At 48.3% G+C, this 18585-nt stretch overlaps 5 protein-coding genes across 5 annotated transcripts; 3 read left to right on the top strand and 2 right to left on the bottom strand.

The window, feature by feature from the left end:
* Window positions 1-1400: 1400 nt before the first annotated feature.
* Window positions 1401-4728, top strand: LY89DRAFT_749018 (uncharacterized protein; the record flags this gene model as incomplete). Its single annotated transcript, XM_018221164.1, has 4 exons — window positions 1401-1406; window positions 2177-2348; window positions 2404-3950; window positions 3997-4728. The coding sequence occupies 4 exons, from the start codon at window positions 1401-1403 to the stop codon at window positions 4540-4542; spliced, it is 2271 nt and encodes a 756-aa protein (XP_018070765.1). The 3' UTR covers window positions 4543-4728.
* Window positions 4729-7858: 3130 nt separating this feature from the next.
* Window positions 7859-9475, top strand: LY89DRAFT_585961 (alpha/beta-hydrolase; the record flags this gene model as incomplete). The annotated part of the gene is made up of 3 exons (XM_018209350.1): window positions 7859-8117; window positions 8168-8415; window positions 8468-9475. The coding sequence occupies 3 exons, from the start codon at window positions 7859-7861 to the stop codon at window positions 9473-9475; spliced, it is 1515 nt and encodes a 504-aa protein (XP_018070766.1).
* Window positions 9476-10164: 689 nt separating this feature from the next.
* On the bottom strand, window positions 10165-12099 carry LY89DRAFT_734507 (uncharacterized protein; the record flags this gene model as incomplete). The annotated part of the gene is made up of 2 exons (XM_018219914.1): window positions 10165-11587; window positions 11657-12099. 2 exons carry the CDS (start codon window positions 12097-12099, stop codon window positions 10165-10167), a joined length of 1866 nt encoding a protein of 621 aa, XP_018070767.1.
* A 1255-nt stretch (window positions 12100-13354) lies between these two features.
* On the bottom strand, window positions 13355-15595 carry LY89DRAFT_749024 (uncharacterized protein; the record flags this gene model as incomplete). The annotated part of the gene is made up of 3 exons (XM_018221165.1): window positions 13355-14666; window positions 14719-15284; window positions 15406-15595. The coding sequence occupies 3 exons, from the start codon at window positions 15593-15595 to the stop codon at window positions 13773-13775; spliced, it is 1650 nt and encodes a 549-aa protein (XP_018070768.1). The 3' UTR covers window positions 13355-13772.
* A 1286-nt stretch (window positions 15596-16881) lies between these two features.
* Window positions 16882-18124, top strand: LY89DRAFT_685403 (NAD(P)-binding protein). Its single transcript, XM_018215076.1, has one exon. The coding sequence runs from the start codon at window positions 17264-17266 to the stop codon at window positions 18026-18028; it is 765 nt and encodes a 254-aa protein (XP_018070769.1). The 5' UTR covers window positions 16882-17263; the 3' UTR covers window positions 18029-18124.
* The last annotated feature ends 461 nt before the right edge of the window (window positions 18125-18585 follow it).

The following is an 18585-nucleotide window of genomic DNA, read 5'->3' on the forward strand; positions in this document are numbered from 1 at the left end:
TGTGGCTTTGCAGGCTGGCAGTAAATTGCCTCTAGGAGAAAATTCAAAGGGTGTGGTAAATGAACGAAGAAGCTTTCCCCCCACCACCACACTCTCCTCACATCAACTCGAGCTAGTACCAGTAGCTGATGATTGTTTTCCCCCTTCACTCCACGTTGACCGCCTACCACCACGACCTGCCACCACGAGGCAAACCCCCCGCCCATCACTCATCACTGCCATTCCTGTGCTGGACTAGCTGCAGCAGGTCGCCGAAGTCATCAGGACTCGAATTCGAAGAAAAAGACAGTCCTCGAATACACACTAATATTTCTCCTACCTCTGACACAACGAACCCCAGACCAACTCGACTAAGCTAGACGCCCACATCGAGAGACTGGAGTACCGTTCTTCAGAAATGGCATAGTCACACATCATTCATTCAAGTCGGCTTTCTCCTCAAGCCATACCGACATTTGGAACACCCGCCAACCTCTGATGCTTCCTTCTTCCTCGCATTGTGCGCCTTCCAGAACGCGCCTTTTCTTTTCTTCTGATGAGAAAAGCTTTTTCTGCTGTGAGCACTCGAACAAGCCCGAATAAGTGGTCATATCCGATGTTGACTTCATATCGATCCCACATATTATACGTGCCGCCCTTCACACTCCCCATACCGTCTGGGCTACTCGACGACCGAAAGCATCTCTCCCAATCCTTCTTCACACTTCCATTCCTACGAGATCTTCGCAACGAGGCATACAAAAAGTGACGGCCGCCTAAGCTCATACGCCCGGAAGAGAATACCTGCCGTCCAGTCCCAGATCGCCCATAAAAAGCAGCCACACCCTTTTCGACCAGATCAACTCCGAATCCTGTTTACCGAAGCTTCATCCCAGACATACATATAACCCACTCGCCCCAACTACCGCAGAATACTTGGTCAGATCAGACAGACGTTGAGAGGACTTGAGTTTGGATCGCAACTTGGTCTCGTCTTTCGAAAGAGTGGCATTTTTCCCAGCCCTTCGGAGGCGCGACGGGCTACGACTGTCGCTTGGTGTGACCAGATACAATCAAGCCGCCTTCCACGAGTAAGGAACCTGAGTGGAGGAACTTGCTCTTGGCGCCAGCTCTGTCTGCTGCTCGTTTGCCCCAGCACTGCGACTGAAAAGCGCGAGTTGTTGAGTGCTTTCCGACCCCACCATCGTATGTGCGCTTGTTCTTTTTCCATTATTCATCATCCCTTGCATCCTTGCACCTTAAAAGTCATCTGTGCGCATATCTTGTCCGGGGCACCTCCTTACCACTTCACTTACCTTGTCGCGCCCACCCCTCTGGGTCCAACAGCGATGCGGACGACTGCCGTTTACACCCATACCCATCGACTTTACTAAATGTCACTTGCTTCCATAAGCATGACCATGACGGCATGAACTTCTTCTAACCTTTCTCCTGCGAACAGGTTCGTCTCTCGGGTGGCTGCATAACCTCTGAACATCCAGTCAATCCTCTGGAAGATCAACAGCATCAAGTCTTTGTCTCTCCTCGTATGTGCTTCAACTCACCTCCGCCTGGATGCAGCCAAGCGGCCTGCACCCCTCCTTGAACCAATATTTGAGCAGCTCCGGCTGACCCGTTTCTAGTATCTAGGACCACTACTTTATACTCTAGTTTCACCTACCCGAAACTCGACTCATACTAGGGAACGGCAGCTTGTTCGTTAGCTAGTATATCCGGAGGCCAGTTCCACTAAAAGAATACTGCAAAAACGGCATCAACCCGAATTCGACTTTCAACTCTCGGTAACTCTTTTAGTTCATCGACGGACAGAAGACTAAACCCTCGAGCGTAATATTCCAAAGAAGATCAACGACTGTGATTCTTGCTTTCGCACGAAGAACTTCACTTATCCTCGAAAGGTCTTGAGTTCTTCGATAAACAAGTTTCATCATCTCAATCACCCTAATTGTCATACACCTTCCATGGAATATTGCACTCGACTTCTTGTATAGCTGCACCAGTCACCATTACCTCTGAAATTACCTCCAATCGGTCGCTCTTACCGTGGGAATATTCCCAGTTTTCTTCCTACCACCAAACTGGCATACTCTACGTACAGTTTATTTGAAGTGAGTACTTTCTACCCTATAGAACAGGGTCTTCATCTAGGATGTCAAACTGACTACCATGGTGATAGCCTGAACACCACTCAAAAAGGCCTATAATACTCGACGACTCCTACGCCTCACCTGAGACTGCGGCTTTACACGAAGAAGCGTACGAGGGAGCCCTCGTGGCTAGAGAGGATTCCCCGAAGGGTCTCCTTTCCATGTCGGCCTACGGGAAGGCTCAACCACCGCATCTTCATGGTAAATTTATACTTCGGAGCGAGATCGTGGTTTGACCATAAACTGACCAGATCAGGCTACGACTCCAGTCGAACATATCCCGAAACATTTCAATACGCCGCCCCAAACTTTGGGTCACAATCATCAGGGCCTGCGTCAACTACCGCTCCAGTGTTCCAAAATGCTCAGCTGACAATGGCATATCCTTCGAATCAAGTGCGTCCTACGTATGAGGATCAGGCTGGTCCATATCTGAATGTCGGATCTACGCCAATGCCCGAGGTGACCTCTTATACCCCAAGCCGAGGATCTCGAGATACAAAAGTTTACGTTTACATCAACTCTCCCTACGAACTCCTGACCGCGAACATACCGTCCTTTTTCCTCGTTTTTGGAAACAGAAAATGTCCAGCCACATTACAGAAGTTGGCCCAGCAAGGAAACCAATACCAATACAACGTGTCAGCGGAAGCACCACAGTTTGGAACAACTGGATGGCCATCTTCGCCCGTACCGATATGCATGTTTATGGAGAGTGGAGACGGAGATGTAATGGGGAAGGCTGACGTGGGAGATTTCACATTCCTAGACAGCGGGGTTCAGAGTGGGAATACCACTCCGCAAGATATTTCTAGGAAACGAAAAATATCTACCGACTCGGCAGAGCTTATCAAAAGTCCAGCCAAACGGAGCTCAACCCAACAATTGAGGCCGAAAGAAGAGTACAGCGGCGGTTACGGCTATGCGTCAGGCGATGCATCTTCCACATACTCGCCATACATGCAGTCAACAAATTCCTACAGAAATCTTGACAATCATCAATATGCTCGATCAACTGATAATTATCAACCACATCTAGCGTACGGCTACTCGACGTCTGGCACGGCTGCTCCACCAACTCTCAAGGCCCAATCACCACAGGTTGGAAATTGGAATTCATATGCCACTGTTGGCTCGAATATGTCGAGGGGAGAGGGGGTTCCGTCAAACGTAGGCTTACCTCGTCCGACCTTATCTTCACTTCCATCGCCTGCAATCTCTGCGAACCCCCCGTTGATTAGAACCTCTACCCTGCAGCAGACGCCAAGCCCTGCAACGACTCCGCATGGGCACCCTGGTCAGCATTTCAACGCGTATGCGCTCTATCCGCACAAAGCCAAGCTTGAAATCAACGGAGATCTTGATGCAATGGCACAGCATTGGTCCGAGGAAGAGTTCGAATCCCGGAGAAGGCTTGTGCACTTTAGACGGTCCCAAGCAGGAAGCGCGATCACAACGACCTTTCAGCCCGTTTCAGTGGACGAACGGCCGCCGAACAGCACGTGTATCAGCTGCATCTACTGGGAAGAGAAGCAAGAGTGTTTTGTGACCAGTGTAGATACGATCTATCTTTTGGAACAATTAGTCGCGGCTCGATTCACGGTGGAAGAAAAGAACCGGATACGAAGAAATTTGGAAGGGTTCCGTCCGTTGACGGTCTCGAAAGGGAAATCTGACAGCGAAGAGTTCTTCAAAGTCATCATGGCTTTCCCGGCTCCCAAGCCACGGAACATCGAGAAGGATGTCAAGGTGTTCCACTGGAAAGATCTAGCATCGGCGTTGAAGAAGATTATTGGCAAATATGTAAGCTACATCTATTGTCAATTAATTTCTTGCTAATATCACCCAGTCTGCTAGCCCATCTTCAACACTGCCACCAGCTCTGTTGACGCCAGTCAGCTCAACTGGGTATGCCACTGAAGGCTCTTCGGCTGGCATGTCTTACGTTAGTGACCACCACGGAGCAGTTTCTCCCCGGTCTATCTCTGGCTCGACGACGTCGACTGCTTACACCTCGAGCATCCCTGCACGAGCACTCTCGCCTCACAACCAGAAGTCTCTCGGCCTTCAGAGTGGTCCTCCTGATCTGCGAGTATCCTTGCCCCACAACCCCCACGAGGCTTCAAGCCACTGGCAGGGAGGCCAGCATCACATGCAGACCTCGCAATCATACCAGCACCCACAGCTGAGTAACTCGAGCAGTCGCAACTCCTGGGACATGTCGACATATCTGGAAAACAACCCAGCGACTGCCGCCGGCACTTCTGCTCCTCCACAGGCCTTGAACTATTCGAGTGCACGCTCCGCTGCAGACTCCGCAGGTTCCGGGGCCGACAACAGGTTGGCTCGCAGTCTTTCATCGCAGCAACAAAGTCAGCAGATGCCGCGTACATAGCACAGGGTAACCTGAATGCGGGCGCGGGCGGTGATTGGCGAGCGCGGATATCTGAGGGTGTCCTGTGAGAATCATTGGTCATGCGGCCAGTCGATTAGCGCGAACAAAAACCCTGGTCGCGCCTCGTATTACCCTCACATGCACACCCTCTGCACAACATCTTCCCACCGACGCATCTCCGAAAACACCACGAGATGGCAAGCTTTCCCATGCTCCATATTGGGGCCTCCTGGTTCGAAATGCGCCTCGACACCCTCAACAACAATCAACACCCCCTTTTCACGAAGTCATGGTCATCATGACTGCTCTTAGCTTCATAATGCTCCCTCGTCGAAACGACTCGAACCGACACACGCCTTCTCTCTCACACCCAGTCTTTTCGCTCGATACTTGTTTACCCAGGAGACCCAACCATCTCTTGGTTGGGAGCATTGGGTGGCGTTTTCCAGCGTCCCTGGGCAGGTGGCGTTCGCAACCCACCCTTTTTTTTTCCCGCTCTCTATTTAATCTATAGCTGATACTACTGTGTGCTTGTGCTTATGAGCGGGCTGCATTTTCTGGGAGTGGGGAGTGTAGCATATGTTTTTTGATTGTCGTTGATTCCATATCTTTTCCTTTTCGTGCTGCTGCCTAGGCTCTGAAGATTCCAAAGAGGGGAGGGCATGTACGCAATACAAAGACGCTGTGTCTGTCTGTCTGTCTGTTCGCGTTTTGTCAACCTTGTACGATGAGATGCACTTTTTTTTAATTTTCCCGATGTGATTATGAAGCAAAGGCAACAATCATCTCTTCTCCTTTTAATCTGAGAGCTAGCATTTTTTTTTCTTTCTTATAGGGGGGCAACCAAGGGCATTTTTTTGGGGGTGTTGGTGGGTTGATACCAATTTGATTATTTATTCTTTCTTTTTTTGAGATAAGAGGGGGTGAAAATATGTAGGGAGGAAAATTGAGGATATACCCAAGAGATTTATGTGTGTCAGAGGGAGAGGGAGAATTATATTACACAACACATTTACTACTATACTTAATACTTAATTCCGAGAACCCCGTTCTTTTCTTCTCGTCCTTCTATATAACATTTAGATTTGGTGGAGACAACAACATGAAACCTATCGCAAGATGGATCACGAGGAAGACACACGAATCCTCAAATTTAAGTCAAAAATCTGCATAGAAAACAGTCAAGGAGAAACATCGGGATCCTCGACATGGAAATCTTGATTTCGATACTGACTGCAGTGGAGAGACTGTTTCTTCGTCAACGGCGGTAGAACATGTCTCTATACTATGAGTCTTCACACCCTCTATGATAGAATCAAGTCTAGAACAATGAAGACGGTAGTCTTGGATTCTCGCCACTTCGACCAACACCCTCAAAATAATGGTGTTTTACTCGGGCGTTAGGCTTGGCCAAAACACGAATGCGCTACACAGGCGGCAGTCTCGGAAACTTCTCAAAGGACCACGGTTCTGTGGTAAGGTCTGAGAACGATACGACTCGACACTCTCCTCATATTTTGAGACGAGACTAAACATGAAGTGGATGTTTATTCGAGTTCGTAGCGCCGTGAGTCTTCACACCCTCTCCTTTCGAGTCGAGACGAGACTAAACAAGACAACCACATCTCTCGATCTCGGTCCGGAGCGAGGGAGCGAGGAGGGTTGAGTGGGCCGGTCTCGAATTTGCGTCATAGGCCCCCTCCTTTATTCTGGGTGCCAATTAACCAAGAAATCTGGGCCAAACTGAATGCATGTCTCTCAATCTCAAATTTTCAGCTGCATGCATATACGCGCTGCCACCAGAATATTTTTCATGCATTGTGTATCTGGATTCTGGTCGAATCGGAGATATTCGAGAGGGGAACACGGCAGAGTGAGACAGCGACGAGAGTGAGACAGATTTTCCGATTTGCGAGGTTCTTTGGTGTCCGATCTTCTGGGTAGTGGCCCTTCCGAGGGAGGACGAACGGGTGGGGACGAGCCGGGAGCCGAAGGTTTTAACGTGTCACGTGGTTGCCGAGAACATTGGAAGATGAGAGACGGATTGAGGTCTTGGTAGACTGGATATTGGGCTATCTAGGCATACAAAAGAATGATGGTGTGGAGATGTGAGAATCACGAGGCCTGATGGATGCTGAGAACTGCGTACGCAATCCGTATTTCTCGGCATCCGCTAAGTAAGCTAACCTCGCTGAGTCAATGACACCCTGGCATTCCCTGCGCACCCCTTTTTTCATCATCTCATCACAACCACATTCGTTATTTATTTTTGATCCTTTTCAGATTTATCGATTTAACTCGAAGGAGTGACGTTGGTCCCGATCGAGCTATGTCGTCACTAATGGGGAAACGGTCGCTGCGGCTAAGAGGTAGAGTCTCGGCGGCTGTCTGCTTTGGGGATCGTGAGCGTCTTAGGCGGCGATCATATTGACCGGGTCGAAGTAGCTTGACGGGACGTCGGGTCGTGGATCGGGAGGTGGTGATGACGACGTGGGATTCGAGGAAGAGAGAATTGTTCTGAGTGTTGGCTGAGGATGAAATGGTTTGTTGAGGAATACTGTATGGCGATGACTTGACATGGTTGTAAGTCTTCAACAAGAGGAGATGTGGTGTACACCTCGGTCGCTGACAGTCAGAACATTATCTTCCAACCGAGGAAAGTCTTGAAATCAGCTTCACAGCTGAAAACTAAGCTCGGACTTCTTGCGCCAAGATCAACATCTCTGTCATAATTCTGTCCATGACTAGGGATCATCACAAACTTTATATTCATAGCTAATACCGGACAGGAACCCCCCAAAAGAACCTCTTACATCATTATCTCCGATGCGACTAAATCGTCCAGTTCGACGGCTGTCAATCTCACTGGCGCTTTCATTGGATCACTGCTACTGACTCGAAAGACCCTTGATCCGGATGACAATACCCTTCTTCTGCGCTCAGAGCAAACAAGATCCTCTAGGGAGGGATCGGCGTGTCTACACATCATAGTACTAAGTACTGTATCTTCTGTCAGAGAGTCACTTCGCTCGACACCTGTCAGCAAAAGCGCTCATTCGATCGTTGCGTATCGGAGGAAGCTCCTCTAGAGCCTCATGCAGATCTTCTCCGCTGCGAAGATTTCTCTCCCAATGACGAAAGTCCGTTCCTGAAGACAAAATATCCGAGCTGCAGATGCTTAACATCAATATTAAGCATATATTCTATTTCTTCCCACCCTCGGCTTGGCTTTTTCATGTATTATTGTATATTGTAATTCCATACCCTTCTTGTCTATTATCACCCTTGCTCTTTCAAGTCTCACCCCAACTTGAACATGCATTCCTACGCCGTTCTGGCCGCGGTGGTAGCACCTTTGGTGCTCGCTGCTCCAGCACCATTTCCAAATCCCGTAGCAGCACCAGCACCAGCGCCGATTCCTGCTCCAATTCCACAAGGTGTTGAGATAAATCCAATCACCGGACTTCTGGGAAGTCTAATTGAGGGAACACTGACTCTGGGGAGTCTTTCCTCGGCTGTACCTGCAGTGATTTCGGACTTGGGAAATCTCCTCGACGCTGCAGGCGCTGTAACTCGTAAGTTGAAAGTCTCGGGAATACTGTGTCAGTCATTAACAACCTCACAGAGGCGATTGAGAATGGTACACTTCTAGGAACCGATACTCCAGCAGTCGTACAGAAGCTCTTCCAAGCGGTCCAACCCACGTCTACGCCAACTAGTGTTCAAGATGCGATGAACAAAGCAGCTGCAGCTTTTGGAGTCTCAAGTGCTAGCCAAACGCCAGCTCCTGAACAGGACATTTTAGCGAATGTTTTGACTCTGGTTCTTGATGGTTTCACGTCTAGTGATATTCAAGCAGTGGCAGCGGGGACTGTAAGTTGACTCATAGCCCAATGTCTGGAAGCTTTACTGATAGTTCTCACAGTCGCCATTTACCAACAGCTACAATAATGTCAACCGCCCCGTCCCGCTGCTAAAAATTTTCTACAACACCGTCATAGGAAACGCCCCCTTCAACGTCCCGGAAGCACAACTCCGAGCTGCAATGTACATCCCATCAACTTTCACCTGGGGCAAAAAACAGCCCGTCCTAATGTCTCCCGGCACCGGTGCTACTGGAGGAATCAATTTCGAAACCAACATCGGCAAACTGCTCGCCCAAGAAAGCTTCGCTGACCCCGTCTATCTCAACATCCCCCAAGAACTCCTCTCCGATGCCCAAGTAAATGCTGAATACGTCTCCTATGCCCTCCAATACCTCTACGCCCTCACCTCCAAGAAACCCGCCATCGTAACATGGTCCCAAGGATCCCTCGACGCACAATGGGCCTTCAAATACTGGCCCTCGGTCCCCAAAATCGTCACAGACCACATCGCCATCTCCCCCGACTACCACGGCACCGTACTAGCCTACATCCTCTGCCCCGGCTTCGCCGCCGGAGACAGCATCGCATGCGTCCCCTCCGTCATCCAACAAGACTACAACTCTAACTTCGTCACCAAGCTCCGCAGCAACGGCGGCGACTCCGCCTACGTGCCCACCACCACCGTCTACTCCCTCACCGACGAGATCGTGCAGCCGCAGGAGGGGACCGCCGCTTCGGGCTACCTGAACGATGCGCGTAATGTCGGCGTCTCGAATACGTTCCTCCAAGGCGCGTGTCTGGCTGAGCCGGCGGGCGGGTTGTATACGCATGAAGGCGTGCTGTATAATCCGGTCGCGTATGCGCTGGTGGTGGACGCGTTGCAGAATTCGGGGCCGGGAAGCTTTAGTCGGGTGGAGGGGCAGTGTGGTGCGCTTGTTGCGCCGGGACTGAGTTTGAGTGATGTTATTGCGACGGAGGCGCTGACTCCGTTGGCGGTGTTGAATATTTTTAGTTATTTGCCAAAGGTGTTTGTCGAGCCGGCTATTATGAGTTATGCTACTTATTGAGGTGGTAGTGGTGGTGGTCGTGGGTTTGTATATAAGAGTGTTGTGTTTGTATAGATGGTTGATGGTGGCGCTGGTAGAAATGGTGTAAGATATGGGCTGGCTTTAGATATATGACGTAGTATATAATGTTTGAATGAATAATATCATGATGTCTAATTGGAATAGAACTATTGGTTCAGATGATATCGTGGTATTCCCCTCTAGTATGTTACTTCCTACTCAAGTCAGATACCCCTCTCTGAATTCTCGTCGATCTTTCAGCATGGTCAGAGAGATATTTAGCGCGATTCTTGGAGCAACTACTTGAATACATTAAACACTAGAATTCCTCTCGTTTTACGCTGTCCCTCTTGTCTTTTTGGCTGTACTCAAGCAGTCATATCATCCAAAAATTTGTGGTCGTCTAAGAATTATCTTTGTAAGCTACTAGCACCGATCATCATAGCCGTGAAGCAACCGTCGCCATCTTCGGGTAGCGTATGCTGTTCATGCGTACCTTGTTTCATAGCCTTCGCAAATCCGTCGCCTGAATGGATGCGCTCTTGAAAGCTGCTGGTTTGTTCACTACCCATTGTAGTGTTGAATCCTATGGTGTTTGATCGTTCTTGTACTGCTTTTGTATCACCGAAACTGTCATCGATGGAATACCTTTGCTGATCATCATGCTCGGAAGCGTTAATTTGTCGTCTCTAGAATCGCAGCCAACAGCTAAGGTTGAAGGGTTCTCGTCCTGGAAGTCTCCTGTGACTCAGCAGTGTCAGGTTGTCGTGGTGTTGTATTCGATCTTCCTCCACATTCAGATTTGGCACATTGCTTTTGGCTGTCAAGGAAAGATCTTCTTCAATCGATGAATGGTGGTCTTTGCTGTTCCCAGCAGGGCTTTCATCGTAACTTGAAATGCTGGCAGGATCGCTCTCTTTAGCTGGCGAAAGTGTAGCGTGTATTGGTCTTAGCTCCCGAGGTGTCTCAGAGTTCCTCGAAGACTGTGCTGAGTATTGGGGCCGACCGGAGCTGGACATATCAGACTCGGCATCGTTGTTGTCATACTCATATGTGAAGGTAGCTTCTCCCTCTTTGCCGAGGTGTGATCTATAGAGTGCAGTCATGCAATCTTCGATGCGTCTGTAGAGTCCAAGTTGGTCCCGTCGGCTGAACTTCGTCACTAATTTCGAGGAATCACTAGGATTAGAGAGTTCTTCAGGAACGCCGAGACATGCAGCTTGTGGTACTTCGAGGACTTGCTCTGGTGATCCGCGACTGCTGCCAGGCTCATAGTCATCTATCCCAACGTGCTCATTGCTCAATGGAATTGGTTTAGTGAGTCCCAGGCAACTTTCCGATGGATGCTGTAGAGAAGAAGTTTCTTCAAGCAATCGTTCAGGACTATGTTCGGTAGCCACCGGCTCATTAGAGTATTCACCGTAGGGGGCGGGAGACGCCCTTCCAAGATCACTTGTTCCTCGACCATAGCGACCAGTCTGCTGCTGTGGTAGACAATTTAAGCTATCAGGTCCCCTGTTGGTAAACTTCGATGACATCGGGAAAGCTGAGTCCACGAATCGAGGCTCTACTGAAGTCTGGGATTGATAAGTAGGATCGGGTCTTGATTGAGCATGTTGTGATTCCAATGGGTTTCGTCGAGCGTTGTCTTGGGAAAGCGAAGTTTGATAACTCCATCCACTCGAGGCCTTGATTCGTCCTAAACCAATCCGTTCTGGCATGTTAGGTCCTGTTTTCCAGACACCAGAGTTGGTACTGGAGACGTTGCCGAAGTCATCATTCCTTCTCTTATAGCTACTTTCTAAGTCCCTGTTAGTTTCTAGAGGCTGTCCCTCGAGAGTTGTTGATTGTGAAGAAACAGACTGTTTTGTATCATTCGTCGATCCAGGAGAGCCAGGAGGCGAGTCTGAAAAGACTGATTCCGTAGTCATCAAGAATCGACGAAGCGCGAATCCCCGATCTGTATCCTGTGTGATGACGGAACCATGGTCTCCTGCATCACTTATGTCAAGAAGATCTTGATTGAAGGACATTTCATTGACTTGCACGCGCATCTCCTTCATTTCTGTTTCAATTCTTGCATTGATATCGATGTTTTGAGTGGTGTTTGCGCTTCAGTTGTGTCAGAGTTTTTTTTTTCATGCACGACATGACCATGCATGGGACGATCAGGAGACTCACAAGTTAGCTGTTGAGATTGCCAATTGGACGGTCATCTTATAGGCAGCAAGATGACTTCGAAACTCGTTGACGCCTTTCTCAGTGAATTGCCATCGGAATGCCATCCATCTGCTCTTGCTTATCTCGCCAGCTGCGTTTGTGTAGCGAATGAGCTTCCTCGAGAGCTCCATAAGAATAGAGAAGCAATTGTCTAAATTAAGTTGCAAGCTCTCGAATATTGGAACCAAGTCCGTAGGAAACCGGCTTGCATCGACGTTTGGAAGCAGGCCTTGAAGGGCGCCCAAGACGATTGTCAACCCATGCACATCATCCATGATGACTCGAACATGCTGGGGAGCATTTCGAATACCCTCTATGAGATCATGAAGATCTTTACTCACTTTCCAGACATTGGTAACGATAGTTGCCAATCCACTGATCAAGGTTATCACCGGCTCCGGCATGGCGAGGCTGTACGTCTCGGAGGGGCCTGAGTCGAAGGATGGGAGGCACAAGTACTCCAGTAATAATAGGCTTCAATATTGTCTCATCCTCTTATATTATTTCCGTGCAACTTAACGATCTTGCCGAACGGCTGTTGATGCTCAGGAGTCGTGCGAAAGCAAAGATGTCTAAATTGACGATGCGGTGCTCAGCCGCACATCTCCTGTGGCCGACAAACCACCAATAGGAGCTCGATAAGAACGCGCCTCTGTTTACGTTCATTGGCAAAGTTTCATGGAGAACGAAAACCTGCTCTTCCCGAGAAAGTCTTTGACGAAGTGACAGTGAAGTTTCGAACTTTCGGCCTTCTCAAGATATATGAACGAGAGGATCGAAATCATTTCTAGCAAGTATGTGCAGGCATGCGATTCAAGGCAGAAAAAAAGATGATATGAAAGCCTGAACACCGATGTCAACATATAATTGTCAAGGAAAACAAAAAAGAATAGAAGAGAAGTTCCGCAAGTCCCACTTCTCATCTTCGACACGATTTAAATAAGGTTTGCTTGCTACCACGGGAATAAAATCGGTGGGACAGAGAGATAATGCGACGACGATTCTGCCTCTAACATATGACTAACCTCGAAGGCTGACACTGCCACCTTGTATACCCAAAAGCCTGCATCCAATGCTCAACCATGACCCTTCCCATTTCCAAGAATGTTCCTTCCTCCCTTCGCTCCCACAACCCACTATACATGCACCAGGTCGGCAGAACGTACCTTAACCATTTTTCTTCCATTCCAATGGACGGTAGACGAACCCGTTCTGCTTCTCGCAGCCATAAGTCGCATACACAATCTCCGGCCGTAGTGGTATATTCTGCAACGTGGGATACGGCAGCGTAGGACAAGAAGACATCGGTAGAGCCGGGTGGTAGTTATATTTGCAACGCTGCTCCACGACTGGTTTGCAGCGACAGACGCAGCTGAGGTGGAAAATTAGGACTTTGCACATGGCGTCTTGAAGTTGGGGGGTTTGAGGAGTGATGTAGCTGGCTCGGATGTTGTTTCGTGTGGGATACTACTCGTTCGACTTAAAGGTTAAGCTGGAGGAATTCTTAGAGGCAATCTATATTTGGTGGAAAGGAAATTTGTACAGTACTTGTAATATTGATGTGAGAGTTGATACCTGATATGGAGAGAATGTAGCTACGATGGCCTTCCGGCAGACTTGTGCCGTCTTGCCAGCTTTTGATCTTGGACTCGAAGCAACTTGAATTGAGAGGGCAAACGCGGCCTTCGCACTTCGAAAGCGGGTATCAATGTCGAAATGTTGCCATCCAAGTTTGTCTTCGATGAAGTCGTCAAGCGCAATATAACCCGAATCCTTCGAATTCCAGCCTCTTGTCGGGCTCGTTACGTCGTGCGAGAAGAATTAAGCGATGGATTGGGTTGATGGATGTAATTGTACGAAGGGGTGTTCTATCAAGCATGAAGATCTGATATTGCTGGTCGTCATGCTGAAAGTAGGGTGACGAGGGAAGGAGCAAGGCGAATGCCCTCTCTTTCCCTTTTCGCACCAGTGCCAGGAACTTCGTAACTTGTGCCCGATATCGACGGAACCGTAGCCCATGGGTATTGAGTCTAGATAGGGGAAATGTCTCTCACATATTCGGCAGAATCCTGTAATCTCAGGTGTTAATGTACTCATCCATCAGAAATCTCCCACAAAGGCCAGAAGGCATAACCCCACGACTCATTTCGAACCCTCCCTTGTCCGCGATATCGTCGAAGCATTTTGAGAGATAGTCCCATTCCTTGGAGCCAGGCTTAAAGACCTCAAGAGCTGCTCTCAGCGGAAACAGCATCTGAAAGCAGCCCGCACTTTGATGAGGGTCTGATATGGCATACTCGACTATCCTGAGAATCTCCCTTGCGATGTCTTGGACGGTCTTTGAATCGGATGGTCGTAAAAGTGCGATGTTCGTTCGTGATAATGAAGTGGTAGCTGATGCGACGGGAGCGAAGTTTGGTCCCATGAGTACTCGACCCATTCGGAAGAGAGTGAGGAGGATCGTATCGTAGAGGCTGATCTCGAAAGCTTGTTGGAGGGTTTTGAATTGTAGTAGGGCGGAGAAAGGGATGCGAGGATCCCGGCTCTGAAAAGTTACGCAACAAGCTCCATTTTCTTTCTCCCAAGCAGCTCTCCAAATGTAGAGATCGTGTATTTTAACCTGGATATTCTCGCAGAGCGACGGAAGAAGTTTCGGCGAAACATCGCCTCCTAAACGCAAATTCTCCATGTCTTCGAGCAGTCCAGGCAAGGGACAGATTTTATCACACAGGCGAGCAAACAACGTCTTGGATTCAGGTTCCTTAGACCATGGTACATTGAGCCACTTTGGCTGCTCCAGAAAACTTCTCTTCCGCACATCCATATGGACATACGACATGGCCAGCCTACAATTGTCCAGGATCATCTGTTCGGGTTGCTGTCGAAATTTCTCTGGTGTCCAAGCTTCAACTAGCCTCTCAATTCCAAACTGATGTCCGATAAGTCCCTGCCCCGAAGGTGACGCCATCATCTGTAGAGTAAAGTCAATGGCTTGATCGTTTGCCTTCTAAAGGTATCCATACCTCGAAAATGCAGAGAGACAGAATGTTATTCAGAGATGAAGCTTCATAGACGGACTTCGGGTCCTGGAGATCTGAAGCAAGAAGCCGAATAGCTTTGCTATAATAGATCATACTTTGATCTAAACTCTCTTTGTGTCGATACATACGACCATAATAGACACTTCCGAGAGCTCTCATAGTTTGCGTTGCCGTGTAGCTATCTTCTCCATCGTAACGGGCCGTTGTCCAAGGAGCCAATATCTTGGCGCCTTCAAAGAGCTTGGAATCCATATGTGACATTTGTACATGTTCCTGGAATGCAACAAGAGAGAGTTCCGGTGGTACTGCCTCACTACTGCACCGAAGCTCCAGCTTACGACTGGCTCGGATTTTCTCTGCATCCGCTTGGATGGACTGGAGATATGCTTCGTGTTTGATCTGGACCCGCTTTTGGGCTCGTCCTTTCTCATCCACGAATTTGAGGTCTTTCGAGTATCCTCTACACGGTATCTTGGCCTTGAGACATCGTTCGCAAACTGGCTCAGTCAGGTCGCATTTGACGCGTCTTCGTCGACAAGTCTGGCACGCTAGGTAACAGTTAGAAGCTGTCCCAGAGCATAATTGCAAGGCCTACCGGTGGGGCGACTCCCGTTACAACTCATTCTGCTATCGTCTCAGTTCTTGTGTGGATGCAAGGACCATACTTACCATTGTGCTGGCAGGGTATCGAATACTTAACATGTTCCAGTTCTCCATCTGCCTTTGAATCCTGATCCGAAGGCTCATCAAGCACAGGTTGGCAGTCCGGATGTCCAAGATCGGCAGTACTAAGAAAGGGTCGTTCTGCAATTAGTGGCAATCGGCTTGTCAGACCCGCAGACACGGTTCGACGCAACATCGTTCAGTGTCTTGGCTCACGAGACTATCTGGGTTTGGTCCGGTGCGATGTTTAAACAGAATTAAACAAGTCGTCGTCGACGGTAGATCATGTATTCATATTCCTGTGATGATACCTGTCTTGGCTAAGAACAGTGCAAGGATATCAGGCGAGCTCAATTTGTTCCATGTACAGTTCTGCGATCAGTTTAGTAGTACTGTAAGAAACGTTGTTGAAGGGTTTCTCAGGGAGTAACGTTGTCTTGGCGGGATTTCGATTTAGACGCGATTGGGTTACTTCCGCCGTCATTGGACGATCCCCCTCATAGCTCGAAGTAAGTGATGGAATCAGTGCGTCTGTGCACAAGACATTTAATTCGGGACTTGGGAAACTGGGGACCCGATGCCCGTCCGGCACATAGTGATGCGTATATTGACCAATTGAGCTGCACTTTTGCTCCGAAGCTATTCGGGTGCCGTCTCTTTTTGAGAAATGGTCTCGGAAAAGCACAGACTACTCTTCAAATTACTCTTCAGAGCATAGAAGAAAACTTTACTCGGATAATAAAAATCCCATGCGGCCAATTGAAGATGGTTGCAGATGTGGCGTCTGTGGAGTGTTTGTGTATTTGGTGATATTCTGTGTTGCCGCATTGCCGAATTGGTAAAAGGCTGGATCGAAGCTTCCTCTCTCTCTAACTCAATTCGACCCATGTTCAATTTGTCACGATGGAGTCAACATGAATCATGCCTCTCCATCGGAAGGTTCTGGTCATATTCGACAACCACGCAAAGCTCAATGCGGGCCAGAAAGGCTCCAGTCAATGCTCTTCCGTGATCAGAAAGTAGGGGATGAAAGAGAGTACAAGTTGTATCATAGCAATCGAAGTCCTTACGAACTGCAACATCATCGCGTTCACCCACGTAAACTAGAGGCTCTTTTGTAGTGAAGTTGTCTTCGTGGCCAGGTATCCAAGAAAGTCAGAATCTCATAAAGCTGGGGTTGGCACACTCGTGACACGCCGCTTGAACGCTCTAGGGCAACAAAATCAATAGAAGAAGCAGTACTCCTAGTAAACCACTGGTCCTCTTGTCTTCTGAGTTCCAATTTTCCCTCAATGCATCTGCTTGAGGCTTCGAACGTTGTCGTTGAAGAATCAAGGAGGATGAAACCAGTATTGGTCTAGTCCACTTTAGACTAGCGCGCTACACACGTGACCGGTGTAACATCACTCCGACCGAATCAATCATCTTCCCGATCTCCACGTAAAGATCCTCATGATCCTCGTTCATAGCTCAACTGTGCCTCAAAACATCCAGTTCTCTCGGCCGTAACTGATCAAAAGTCAATTTTCTGCGAATAGCAAGTGCAATACAACTTTCATTGTCGTTTCTTCGTGGAGGCTGTGAGAATATCAGACGGGACAATGTCGAATGAAGACTTTCCGGCGGGACATTGTCGCCCTCTTGGCGATGCCCTCAAGGCAGGGATCTCCAAGTTAGGTGTATTGAGTTGAGAAGTTATATAGGGAGATCGATCACATAGTTGTGATGCTTTCACATCATCAAACAAACACCTTTCCATTATTCATTGATCTGTTTTCTCGAAATCAATCCCATCTCAAGAATTTTCACGAGTCTTTTGCGTTAATACAAGTCTTCAATTATCCCCACACGTTCATCCCCCAAAATGTCCTCTCCAACCACCAAAACCGTCGCCATCTTCGGCGCGACAGGCGGAACTGGTCTTGCAGCCCTCAAACTGGCCCTCAAAGCCGGCCACACTGTCCGGGTGCTAGCCCGAACACCATCCAAACTCTCCTCGCTTTCCACTGAATATCCTAACCTCTACATCGTCCAAGGCGACATCCGAGAGACCTCCGCCATAAAAGCGACTCTCACAATCAACGATCGCATCGCAGATATAATCATTTCTGCTGTCGGCATGGTAATCGAGATGCAGGGCCTCAAATGGGGTAGCAAGGATCCACACATTTGCGAAGAAGGAACAAAATGCATCCTTTCCTCTCTCGCTTCGCTGGAGAATGAAGACAAAGTCCCGGGACCAGAAGGAGGACCGAGGATTGTGTTGTTGAGCACTACGGGTATCAGTGATCGAGGAAGGGATATCCCGATTGGTATGATTCCGCTTTATCATTGGATGTTGTCGACTCCGCACAATGATAAGAAGAAGATGGAAGAGTGTATGATTTCTGGGGAGGGGAAGGGGAGGAGCTGGGTTATGGTCCGACCTAGCTTTTTGACTGATGGGAAGAGTAAGGGGTTGGAGAAGGTGAGGGTTAGTACTGAGGTGACTGAAGAGGGAGGAAAAGAAGATGAGCCGGCTATTGGGTATTTCATTTCGAGAGAGGATGTGGCGTTGTGGATTGTGGAGGAGTGTGTTAATAAGGATGGGAAGAAATGGGAAGGGAAAACTGTTACTTTGACGCACTGATTTGTTCTTATGTCATTATAGGTTCCTGTTTAGCTCTACATATTGTGTTCTTTTGTTTTAAGTTAATAATTCATGTCAACCATTGGTGTTTTCGACCACAAATGCAATCATGCTATTTGTTAGCAAGTACATTCACGTGATTCAGCTTCGACTTCAGATAATTACCTAGTAACATATCTCTACACTCTAGTCAAACTTGGTACTAGAGAAAGTCCACAGCTGATCAGAAATGTGATATAATATTGAGATAATGGGTGTTGAATGGGACTGAGTTTTAGGGTTCGTATCAGGTGGATTTGGTGAAGCCCATGGATCATTAACTGATAAGCAGCGCAAAAATTCTTTCGCCCGTTTTGATTTAGTCTCTAAAAGCGGATAAAATGAGAGATGACACTTGCACTTCTTCAAACTTTGCACGAGAGATTCTTTTTCGTTGCGTTAACTTCCAAGTTCCCCTCTCCTTGTCACACGAACCATGGCATAATCCAATGAATAATCATTAGCAATCAATTCAACAAGATAAATCGACTACCATACGAAATTCAACTTATAGCAAT

This window comes from Mollisia scopiformis, assembly GCF_001500285.1.
Source record: "Mollisia scopiformis unplaced genomic scaffold LY89scaffold_13, whole genome shotgun sequence".
Taxonomy (NCBI): Eukaryota; Fungi; Ascomycota; class Leotiomycetes; order Helotiales; family Mollisiaceae; genus Mollisia; species Mollisia scopiformis.

What these genes read in the sequence shown, in the direction of transcription:
- LY89DRAFT_685403 (XM_018215076.1), top strand. Translation starts at nt 17,264, where the DNA reads ATGTCCTCTCCAACCACCAAAACCGTCGCCATCTTCGGCGCGACAGGC.